The 12,415-nt window shown below is 43.2% G+C and overlaps 1 protein-coding gene across 5 annotated transcripts in view; it reads right to left on the minus strand.

The window, feature by feature from the left end:
* Positions 1 to 1,322: 1,322 nt before the first annotated feature.
* LOC129818471 (G-protein-signaling modulator 1-like) overlaps positions 1,323 to 12,415 on the minus strand; it is a 41,347-nt gene continuing 30,254 nt past the window's right edge. For 4 of the 5 annotated variants that reach the window (XM_055874394.1, XM_055874393.1, XM_055874392.1 and 1 more), the window contains 5 exons: positions 8,724 to 8,794; positions 8,394 to 8,558; positions 3,210 to 3,372; positions 2,806 to 3,011; positions 1,323 to 2,570 (listed from right to left, as the gene is read on the minus strand). In XM_055874394.1, the coding sequence (XP_055730369.1) occupies positions 2,373 to 2,570; positions 2,806 to 3,011; positions 3,210 to 3,372; positions 8,394 to 8,558; positions 8,724 to 8,794 (803 nt within the window). In that variant the 3' untranslated portion in view covers positions 1,323 to 2,372. The remainder of the gene's footprint in view (positions 2,571 to 2,805; positions 3,012 to 3,209; positions 3,373 to 8,393; positions 8,559 to 8,723; positions 8,795 to 12,415) is intronic. The other variant, XM_055874391.1, reaches the window with a different exon arrangement.

A 12,415-nucleotide genomic window follows, 5' to 3' on the forward strand; every position in this document is an offset into this window, starting at 1 on the left:
TGCCCCTTCTGCGGCGCCGTTGTTTTGGGTCGCCGGCTGGGATCTAATCCATTGTCCTGGGTGGTGGGCCAAACAGAGGATCCGCTTCGGAAAAGTCGTATTCCTGGTCGTAATGTTGGTGAGTTGATGTTGCTCTTATATCCAATAGTTCCTCCCGACTGTATGTAATAAAACCTAAGATTTCCTGGGGTAACAAAGAAATAACACATAAAAAAACAAAATACTGCATGGTTTCCTAGGAACGCGAAGCGAGGCGGCCATCTCTGTCAGCGCCGGAAGTATTCCTCTTATCTAGGTGGGTCAGGGCAGTGTGGAGTGCAGTTGAGATTGCGTCGTCTATGGATCTGTTGGGGCGGTATGCAAATTGGAGTAGGTCTAGGGTTTCTGGGATAATCTCCTCTAGAAAACAGAGAAAAGCAAACCAACATGTTTGGTCAGCCCACTGTGCCTTGCCCAACCAAGGGCAAGTCAATGACACTCCCCATCCTTTTTTATGGCCGTGTTTTCAGTTGTTGTTATAAGGAGTCATTCTTATCAGGGCGAGGAGACTGTAAATATATTGTAAAATGTTCCATATCTGATATCTAAAGAATGTCCATGTCTTTGGACTGGCGGGGAAATTAATCATGCACTGCACGTAATGAGGGTCGGGCCATAAGAATAGTTTTGCAAAATACTGTAGAATGGGGTGTAATAAAAAAAGGCAGTCTCAACACCACCTACGTACAATGTGTTTAAGTTTAAGCATAGCCCCGAATTTGAAAGCAGACGTTCTTATGGTAATCTTTAGAACAACACTGTTGATGACTACAGAGGCACATGAAACATTTGAATCAACATTTCATTAAAAGCAGAGGGGACATCTTCATGTCCTCAAATGGAACATAAATACAAAAAATATGTGCATATGGCAGTGACAAATAGAAGCGTAGCGGATAGGTCTGGACCAAGTTTATCCTCATAAGGTATGAGAAAATAGAGGAAATCAACTTTTTTTGGAGAACAGTGGGGACCTTGTTACACTCTTACTACAGAGATAGAGATTAATCATATGGACCACGACCCATCCTGGGTTAGGTTCCCGACCCTTGAGGTACAAAGAAGAGCTACACGCTAATACGTTTACAAATGGAGTCCCAAAGAAGAAGAGCAACTAAAATGTCCATTGTGGAACATCAGTTAGGCAACATACAGTACGTTAGATCTTACTATAAGACGTTTTTGTTTAGTTTCCTCAGTTTGCACCCGTCTTTGGTCTGCTGGGTCTGTAACAGAATAACTCTGATATCCACAACTGAATAAAATACACACAAGGCACTACATTTTTGTTGCAAATACACTAACCTTTAAAAAATTATCAGCAAAAAATATGCAATGTATATACTGTACAGTTTAAGTATAGCTTGTCAGTAAAATAATAAAAAGTGCTTAAAATCAATATACTTGCGCAGAAGATTACATCCTCAACCTTCCACAGGAATTACAAATAATTTCCAATGGGGTACACAGAACAGTTGTAGTATACAAGTTTCACCACAATGGGGCAGTATACCAGAAGAATATGAGACATCCGTTGTAGATGATTGGCAATTGAAGACTAACAGCTGTGGCATTGTAACAGGAGTTCCCTGCAAAACAGGATTCTGTGTGCATATGCTGTGCATCTACCCCCTTGCTGTCCTAAAAAGTCCACTGATCCATCTACTCAATTTCTCCCTTGAATTTCTCCCTAAAATGTGCTTTTCTTGATTTTGTATACTATTATCCATCAAATGTATTTTCACTGTATCTTTTACTATTTTGATAAATTGATATATTGTTTGAAAACCTGTTTGGTTGTGCTCCAAAGGACATTAACTCAATAATGAAGAGACCTTAACTAACCATGTTGTTGCCACCGAAAACTGTAGCCAATACTGTTTGCTACACCAATAATACCAGCAGCATTCATCGTCATCCTTCAAAGCGAATACTATTCTATCATGCAATTTGAACCCACAGACCCCTGACACTTGGGAATACAATCTGAGTCAGAGAAAAACTGATTAAGGCAGTAAATGGGGTAAATATGAATATCTGTTATTTCTTGTTGGTGTCTCAAACCCTAGCGAAACACCCCAAACCTTAATTCACATAAATGTATCATATACATTCCATTTAATCATTATCGGATTTACACACATTTCAAACCTAAACAGATTCACAACAGCTGAAAGGGGGCCACATATTCCACATAGGGTTTGGATCTTGCATCACACATCAACCTAATTTACTTTCACCCCTTCACAGATCTCCTCAAGTGGTGGCCCATTTCTCCTCTTTCTCTCCACCTTCTATGAGGCAGACTCCCCGAGGGATGTGTGCTTGGGTCCCTAGCTGGAGTCTCCAGAGGGTGGTTCTGGGTCGGAGTCGGGCCCGTCCTGTTCATCTGATGGGAGGTGGACCCGCTGCTCGTCCATGCGCTTGGCCTGTACCCTCTGGATCAGACTAAAGAAGTCCTCGTCAGGCACCGTGGGGGCCCGGGGCCCCCCTTCTGGTGGGGAACACCGTTGGTCATCGATCCTGGAGGACTGGAAGCAGACACCGAGTGAGAGAGAGGGAGAGACAGACATCTAAAATAGCAAGTCCTGCAGTTTATGAATCCTGCATAGCCTGAGATATGCATTAACATTTGAGTATTTTACCTAAATCATGCATTGATTGATTGTACCAGAGACTGACAACACAAAAATGTGAGTTATTTGAGGAGATCTTAGGTTAAGATTCAACCCATAGAGATGCTGAGGCAGTGAGACATGGCCCTACCTGGCACTTCATGAGCATGTTGAAGAAGTCATCGCTGGGCTCCTGGGGGTCTGCATCGACACACAGGTGGCCCAGGTTGTTATGGGTGATCCTGAGGCCGGGTAAGTTGCTGACGCTGACCCGCTGGTCGTCCAGGCGACGGCTCTGGGAACTGACGATCAGGTCAAATAGCTCCTCTGTCTGGGGTGAGGTGATGAGTGTAGGGTCTGAGAAGCACAAGAGGAGTAAAACTATATTTTACTGTCATTGACAGAAGATATTCCAAGCCACACATTCCTGACTAGAGACCATTGCTTTGAGTGAATCATGCATTGACGTCAAATCAAGTCGCTGGAAGTAATGACGGTCCCAAGTAGTATTAGTGATGCTCTAGCTTTAGACCGCCGTCACAGTCATTAACCTACCTAGCATTTCATTGAGAGAGACGGCCCCTCCGTTCTCGCCATTTTCTCCATTCTCTTCGTTCGGGTCGTCTAGGTGGCAGCGCTGGTCGTCCATGCGGCTGCTCTGGAACTTGCTGAGAAGGTCAAAGAAGCAGTCCTCATCGGAGGGGTCACGACCTAGCTTCTGAAACAGAGGGACATTGTTGCTAAGTGATGTAACAGGCGCATACAGTGCATTCGGAAAGTATTCAGACCCCTTGGTGTTTTCCACATTTTATTACATCAGATGGATGCCAAGAGTGTGCAAGCTGTCATCAAGGCCAAGGGTGTCTACTTTGAAGAATCTCAAATATAAAATATATCTAGATTTGTTTAACACTTTTTTGGTTCTACATGATACCATATGTGTTATTTCATAGTTTTGATGTCTTCACTATTATTCTACAATGTAGAAAATAGTACAAATAAATAAAAACCCTTGAATGAGTAGGTGTGTCCAAACTTTTGACTGGTACTGTATATACATTTGTAAAAATTTCTGAAAACCTGTTTTTCGCTTTGTCATTATGGGGTATTGTGTGCAGATTGATAAGGACAAAAATAAATGTAATCCATTTTAGAATTAGGCTGTAACGTAACAAAATGTGGAAAATGGGAAGGGGTCTGAATACTTTCTGAATGCAATGTATTTCCACATACACTGACCCACTTGTCACTTGTATCCTGTTTATGTGGTTTCTGTTTGACTTGTTTAACAGGATGCCTGGTTTGGGGCGGTTGGTGTTCCAGATAGAGGAGAACATTTGCTTAGCATATCAAGTACTATTGAACTGTTGTGAAATGACCATGCAGTTTGTCCTGGTGTTAGAGTGTCTAATGAGTCACATGGCCAAATAGATACAGTCTGTCTGTTTGTCTCCATTGATTGCCTATTAGATTCTCCAGTAATTGCCCAATGCAATCAGTGGCAGTACAATTATTGGCTCTCTACCATTATGGTGACCTGTACCATTATATAGTGAGTTGCTGTTGTTTGAGTCGTTCTCAACCTTTTCATAGCACATTGGACAAAAAATGGCTTCGATACTACCTGGAATAGCACATACCAGTGTTCTCACTATCTGACCAACTAGGATGCTTCAAGTTTGCGCAATCCGTCCCGTGACATCATGTAAAAGATAAATCATTCTCCATTAATATATTCATAAAAATAGACTTTTGAAGTGTTAAAATGTTGGTGTATAAAGTATGTTACAAATAATGTGTACTCTTATAATGACCTAATTCCAATGGAAACATGAATATGTATGAATTTTCACTACATTTAGTTTTCATACAAAATTGCTGTTAGGTCATCAAACATAGCACAACCTGAGTTTGGGGCAGCAGGTAGCCTAGTAGTTAGAGCGTTGGACTTCAAATTTCCGAGCTGACAAGGTAAAAATAAGAATTTGTTCTTAACTGACTTGCCTAGGTAAACAAAGGTAAAAAAAAAAATATATGTATATATAGTACACGTATAAAACCTCCACAGACTCCTCTGAGTATCAACATCTAGTACTGTGGCCATCTCCAATATCAACATGATTCTCTGTATTGGTCAGTGTGTGATCCTGCCTCCATGTTGATGATAAAACCCTGGGCAGGTTAATGGCAGACATCAAAGGCAGGGAGCCACAGGACACATCATGGATCAATAATGGCTAATGGTGTCCTTATCCTCCCCACGCTTTCCCCACCACACCTCGCAGGCACACACACCATAATGTCCCAATCAACACCAACATTATCGCCACAAAAATAGGACTGGATACACGTACTGTACAAGGCAATTTTATCTGGTAGCAAATTCTATATATTTTTTAATTTACGTTGATAATTAAGAACCTTTAAGTCTCAACTCGGTACAGTGTGATTTGTACAAAGGCAACTATCACTGAATACGCTCACCAGAATCTGGTCAGAGGCTACAGTGATCAATAGTACGATACAACAGTGCTGTTGCTGTAGGCGGTCACATTTTCAGCAGAGACTTTTCTTGTGAAAACTTTGTACCAAAATTAGGCTACACTTCAAACGTTTGCTTTACTGGGCATCGTAAAATAATTAATTGTCACAAAATGTGTCTGCCTCGGGCAGAGTAAGAAACAGACATTTAGGCTAACAAAGTCAAAAATGAGAGAGACTAGTTCAAGTAACACCATCATCCATCAAAGTATCATACAGATAAAGAGTACAGTGAAGTGTCTTACCACACAAGCACCTCTCTTTGCCTTTCTTCACTCTTTCTCTCTCTCCGAGCGCTCTCCTCTTTCCCTCACTCTCCACACGCCTGACTCACACTCCCCTGTCTTCCCCCCTTCCCTCACCACTATCCTCCTTTCCACCCTTCCCTCTCGGTGCTCTTTTTCCCCCATCCCTCCCCACTGACGACTATCCTCCTCATTATGCCCCCACCTCTTCCCCTTCTCCCATCTCTCATCGCTACCCCCTCTCTCATTGCTCCCCCCTCTCTCATCGCTCCCCTCTCTCATCAACCCCCATCTCTCCCTCTCTCCTATATCCACCTCTCATTGCTCCCCCTCACTCCTATATCCCCCTCTCTCATATCTCTCCCCTCTCATCGCTCCCCCTCTCTCCTCTCCCCCCTCCCCCCTTTCCTATATCCCCCACTCTCATTGCTACCCCTCTCTCATCCTCTCTCATTGCTCCCCCTCTCTCATCGCTCCCCCTCTTTCCTATATCCCCCTCTCTCCTATATCCGACTTTCTCATCGCTCCCCCCTCTCTCATCGCTCCCCCCTCTTTCCTATATCCCCCTCTCTCATCGCTCCCCCTCTCTTTCCTATATCCCCCTCTCTCCTATATCCCCCTCTCTCATCTCTCCCCCTCTCTCATTGCTCCCCCCTCTTTCCTATATCCCCCTCTCTCATCGCTCCCCCTCTTTCCTATATCCCCCTCTCTTCTATATCCCCCTCTCTCATTGCTCCCCCTTTCTTCTATATCCCTCTCTCTCCTATATCCCCCTCTCTCATTGCTCCCCCTTTCCTCTATATCCCCCATCTCTCATCGCTCCCCCTTCTCTCATCGCTCCTCCCTCTCTCATCGCTCCCTCTCTCCTATATCCCCCTCTCTCATCGCTCCCCCATCTCTCCCCTCTCATCGCTCCCCCTCTCTCCTATATCTCCCTCTCTCATCTTCCCCCCTCTCTCCCATCTCCCCCTCTCTCTTTCTCTCTCTCCCACTCATTCATTCCTTCATTCCTTCATATATATATATAATTATATATCCATCTTCCCCTCCCTCTCTCCCTTCTGCAGGACATCTTTGTCCCAGCTGCAGCTCTCTCTCCCACTGTGGGAAAATAACTCATTATGAGGAGAGGGGGGTCTTCTGATGAAGGTCACATTGTCAGCCGAGGCAGGGGGATGGCAGAGAGTGCCCACTAACAAATCACGGGAACAACAAACTCTGAGCACTGCCAAGAGACAGTTCCGGCAAGCACAATGGAACATCTCATTGGGTTCAATCAAGCCATCTATTTAATAATTGTATCTATAGCAGCAATAAATTAATATGGATCTCTCATGAATACTATAAGTTCATTAAAATGCTATTCTGTGATCAATTCCCAAATTGACCAGCAAAAGAAGAAACATTCTGTGCGTCTTCCTGTGCCTCAGCTGAGCTCCATGTGATTGCAATTTTCTCCCCCTCCAAGCATAATGAGCTGTGACTTCCTGGATTCTGTCTGTTCTCTCCTTGCCTCTCTGTCTGAATCTTCCCTCTGCCCATGTATTGTTCAATTACTCAATTATGGTGAAGGAGAGCGAGAGAGTGCGGTGGAAGGAGAGAGTGTGTGAGTTGGGAGAGAGAGAGGTGGAAGTGAGAGGGGAAAGGGCTCTCCCTAAATTAAATCAGTGTTGCTAAGGAAACCAGAACTCAAAGTTGCACCGCTATCCTTAACAGACACACACAGAAGCACACAATGGTACCCATTGACATTTCACCAGTTCCCAATGGCCGACCCCTTCCCCTCGCATTTTGTGATCAGAGTGACTTGTGACCTGGTGTGAAAAAAATTGACCAAGTACCCTTTTTATTGTCAGTTCAATATATTATTGAGTCTAGTTCTGGAATCCAGAGAGAGATAAGCAACAGAGGAAGTGCACCTTGTCTCCATACCATCCCACAATGGTACAACAGCTATTTTAGTCAGCCAATAAATAACAGGCAGCCTTCACACAATGGCTTCCTCACTCTTTTCAACGGCAGTCCACTGATTACAACAATTAACAGCATCACAGAACCGAGATGCATGGTTGGTCGAGTCAGGCGCTGAATTACACAACCCCATTGGCTGAAGCTGGCCGATGATGTTCTAAGGATAAGGACAGCACAAAGGTGTATTGTTATGAACAATCTAAAGCAGTTAGAAAGGCCAGCAAGTTTACTTTGTGTTATTCCTGGAAGCGCCATCAGACATAGTACTCCTCTCTACCAGGAAGTAACCTGGAGACCTAGTCTGGCCATTAACCCTCATTACATCACATCATGTTTCACCTACAGCACTTTCCCTTGCCACTATCATCATATAACGTAAATCTGGATGCAAGAACCCTACAGACTTCAGAAGCCTCTTCCTGACCACCAGCATTGGCTCGCTAACCACATTTATGTCGTTTTAGCTGTCAGGTTAGCTTTCATTGATTGTTTAAAAGGCTGCCGATCCTTAAATGCAGAGGGAAACTGAAGCTGGAGTCAGTAGATAATGCCTTTCAGTAGAACACTTTCATACTAGGTGGAAAGTGTGAGATTTAATTAGGGCTTTAAGGAGAAGCAAGCTACTCAGAGGAGCAATCGCTACTGTTGGCTAAAGCTAACACAGTTCAAAGTCATTGTGTCTGAGTCCATTATAGAGACTATTGAAAACAATAGTCTTTGTAATTGATGCCTTTTAGTGGAGCTGATGAGACAGGGATTACTGATCTAAAATTAACTTCACTAGTAAACACCAGGTGCATGTTATTGTTAAGCAGAGATATATTGAGAAAGTGAAGTTATCGAGAGGGCTGGTAGGCAATTTAAAAAGAAAGTTCAAAAAATAAATCTACTCAGATTAAAATCAGTTGAGTGGATGGAAAATCATCTTTCATGGTTAACTGAGTTTTTTAGAGCTCGGTTGAAATTGAAAATTAAGACTCACTGGAGGCGGGACTTGGACAGTTATGTCATCGGTGTCCACAGGGGATTCCAACCATCGCCTGTCATCTGAGGACTGGCTATCGGGGTAGCCCTTCCCTCTGCCTGGCTGAGACTGCTGACTCTTGGTTCTCCGGGATATACTGTCCACGTCCTGGCTGTCTCCAATCTGCAGGGAAAGTAATGTATACCAATGAATTTTCATTTATTTTATATTTGTATGCAGTAATTTTATATAAACTTGAAATGTACCATGTAAGTTGTGTTACAGAAAACTGTCAGAGACATGATGTGAGAAAACGAAAATGAAATCAACAATATGACTTTGTTTTACCTTATCTGTCGAGTACTTCCACAGTTCGACACTGTCCATGCTGTTTCTCTTGGTAAATTTTGGTCTGGCTCCTAGAACAGAGAAGAGCGCAAAAGAGGACGTTAAAGTAGATACCCTTTGTAAAGTTGTCAATGGAAGATTAAGTGTGCCCTTTAGTAATGTAATGAATGGAGGGCCATTATTGTCCTGAGTGGGGCTTTAAAGACAAACATCCTATCCACAATCCCACGTCAGAGACACAGTAACTCATCAAGGCTAGGATTGTTACAGTGAATACAAATATTTGATCAATAATTATCAGTTCATGATTGAATCTGTACGATCATCATAAACTTTAAAAAAGCTGAAATACAAGATCCCAGAAATGTTCCATACACACCAAAAGTTTATTTCTCTCAAATTGTGTGCACAAATTTGTTGACATCCCTGTTAGTGAGTATTTCTCCTTTGCCATGATAATCCATCCACCTGGCAGGTGTGGCATATCAAAAAGCTGATTAAACAGCATGATCATTACACAGGTACACCTAGTCCTGTGGACAATAAAAGGCCATTCTAAAATGTGCAGTTTTGTCACACAACACAATGCTCCAGAAGTTTTGATGGAGTGTGCAATTGGCATGCTGACTGCAGAATGTCCATCAGAGCTGTTGCCAGATAATTTAATGTTCATTCCTCTACCACAAGTCGCCTCCAACGTCGTTTTGAATTTGGCAGTACATCCAACCGGCCTCACAAAGCAGACCACGTGTAACCACGCTAGACAGGGACCTCCCAGGGGGGCTGCTGAGGACTAAACTAATTCTGATTGGCTGGGCCCTGGCTCCTCAGTGGGTGGGCCTATGCCCTCCCAGGCCCATCCATGGCTGTGCCCAAGCCCAGTCATGTAGAATCCATAGATTAGGGCCTAATGGATTTATTTACATTAACTTACTTCCTTATATGAACTGTAACTCAGTCAAATTGTTGAAATTGTTGCATGTTCATATTTTTGTTCAGTGTATCAACAGTTTACAAACCCCTTATAGAGGGTTGAGTAACCTTCTGTTTTACTAATGACTCTAACATTGATGTATTACAGAAAGTTCTGTACGTTGACCATTCAAAACTACATTTCTCAACTGTGAGATAAATCTCGTAAACAGAAAATCTACAGTTGTTCACACATACAGCGCAAACAGTTGATTCCCATGAAGTCTATGGGAGCTCAACGCAGCATGCATGGTTTCCCATGTGTGTGCTGTGGTCTTATGATGTGCAGTGAGGACGAGGTTCAGTCAGACAGCCAGGCAAATAAACTATGAATAAGGGGCCCTTTATGAGCCATGCGCCCATAGCAAATGTTGGGCCAGTGTGTGACCTGGAGGACCTTCACAGAGACCCAGAACAGCTCTGTGAGGGATGGGACTGCATGTCCATTTCTGCAGTCCACTTCTCACACTTATACTATCTGTGTAGATCTACAGATGTAGGATCTTAATGTGATCACTCTTGTTGCAGAGAATTTTCCTACGCTGCAGGAAATGCAGATGTAACGGATGTGAAATGGCTAGCTAGTTAGCGGGTACGCGCTAGTAGCGTTTCAATCAGTTACGTCACTTGCTCTGAAACCTAGAAGTAGTGTTGCACCTTGCTCTGCAAGGGCCGCGGCTTTTGTGGAGCGATGGGTAACGACGCTTCGTGGGTGTCAGTTGTTGATGTGTGCAGAGGGTCCCTGGTTCGCGCCTGGGTCGGGGCGAGGGGACGGTTGAAAGTTATACAGTTACATTGATGCTGTTGACCCGGATCACTGGTTGCTGCGGAAAAGGAGGTTGAAAGGGGGGTGAGTGTAACGGATGTGAAATGGCAAGCTAGTTAGCGGGTACGCGCTAGTAGCGTTTCAATCAGTTACGTCACTTGCTCTGAAACCTAGAAGTAGTGTTGCACCTTGCTCTGCAAGGGCCGCGGCTTCTGTGGAGCGATGGGTAACGACGCTTCGTGGGTGACTGTTGTTGATGTGTGCAGAGGGTCCCTGGTTCGCGCCCGTGTCGGGGCGAGGGGACGGTTTAAAGTTATACTGTTACACAGATATGCTTAATAATTTACATAAATTCACTGATAACCTGCAGTAAAACACGGTTATATTAACAGTATTGGACTTTTCATGGAGCCTACTTTTGTTTCAGCTAATAGCATAACCACCGATCAAGCAACGATATGGACTAAACGTTCAATTCCTGTTGCTGCAGGATTATTTTGCTACTACAATACTGGTCAAATTAAGATCCTACATATGCATCTGTCAGTCATATGACACTTGAAAAGTAGAAAACGAAAACACTATGTATGTATTTGGTTGTATCATTAGCTCTAGCATTATTGGAACTAAAGTTAGAAAGTTATGTTCATATCATTATTTGACCAATGGATTTGAACCATGTATCTGGGGCCTAGTTATTCAAAATGGGACGCAAATGCCTCTTTATTTACAGTGTGTCTATGTTATGCGAGTCGGAGAACCCATCTGTCTATTTATTTAGAGGGGGGAAAATGATTTAGGTATCTACAAAGGTATGTTGGTTTCACGCTGGATTTGTCTGTTCTACTTGTTTTATTTCTATTATGTGAGGTGGCAGTGCCAGGGCTGCCTGACCTCAGGTCCCACCTAACCACAGTCTATACAGTGTGGGCCTGCTGCTCTAAACAGACGCTCCCTGTTTTAAATAAACATCCAACACGTCCTCTCCATACACAGAAAAGGGCTGTGTCCACCTGACTCACCCTTTCCTCCTAGACCCGGACGCAATGGAAGATGCAATGGCCCAGAATGACCTCAAGTGACCTCAAACATTGACCTGTCAAACATTGACCTGTTGATCAGTCTATCTTCATCAGACAATATCTCACATGGCCCCTTTATCTTTCTCCTGTCATAGCCTTAGAACATTGTTGTAGGAAGACAGAGTATATTGCCTGGATATTGGTTTACAAGCTGTCACAATGACTTGACGGGTTATTAAGATAAGGACAATACATGGAGTTCCTCTTAACTCTTAGCACTGTGCATGGAGAATTGTAGAGTATGTAATTTGTACAACTGTACATGAATAATTAACACACATTGACAGATGAAGTGCATGTCTGTCTGGCAGACACATTAAGAATACATTTTCCTTTACAAAGCACACATCTCCATCGTCTGATCCGTGGTTGATTGAATCCAACCTCAGAACGATAGAGCTGAAATGATGACTCTATAGAAGACTTTAGACTTGTACAGAAATCCTTTTAGAGGGTCATACATAATGTATTCACTAAGACTATGGCCCTAGAGATGAATGATCAGCAGAGGAAGATTCTGTTGACAGAAGCACAGCGACACATCATCTATCTAAGCCCGGAGCTTGGAGATATTTGCACAAGGACAAATGTATGCATTCTCTAGAGCTTATTCTGAGCTTTGCTAACATCACTCCACCTCTGACATATACTGTACATACATCTCCCTCAACCGATTGAATGGAAAATGGGCTATAGCATTTTACAAAAGCCTTTTAAAGTGTGCATTCAAACCCCTCAAGTGTTCTTTACAGATTCATGGCAACTAGAAAGGAAAGCTTCCAATACCATGTACATTATTTTGAAAGAATTAAAAGGCTATAATTAAGCCTCGACCTTGCTTACCTCATACTCCGGACTCAGAGAGCTATGGT

Source organism: Salvelinus fontinalis, chromosome 21 (assembly GCF_029448725.1).
Source record: "Salvelinus fontinalis isolate EN_2023a chromosome 21, ASM2944872v1, whole genome shotgun sequence".
In the NCBI taxonomy this organism is placed as follows: Eukaryota; Metazoa; Chordata; class Actinopteri; order Salmoniformes; family Salmonidae; genus Salvelinus; species Salvelinus fontinalis.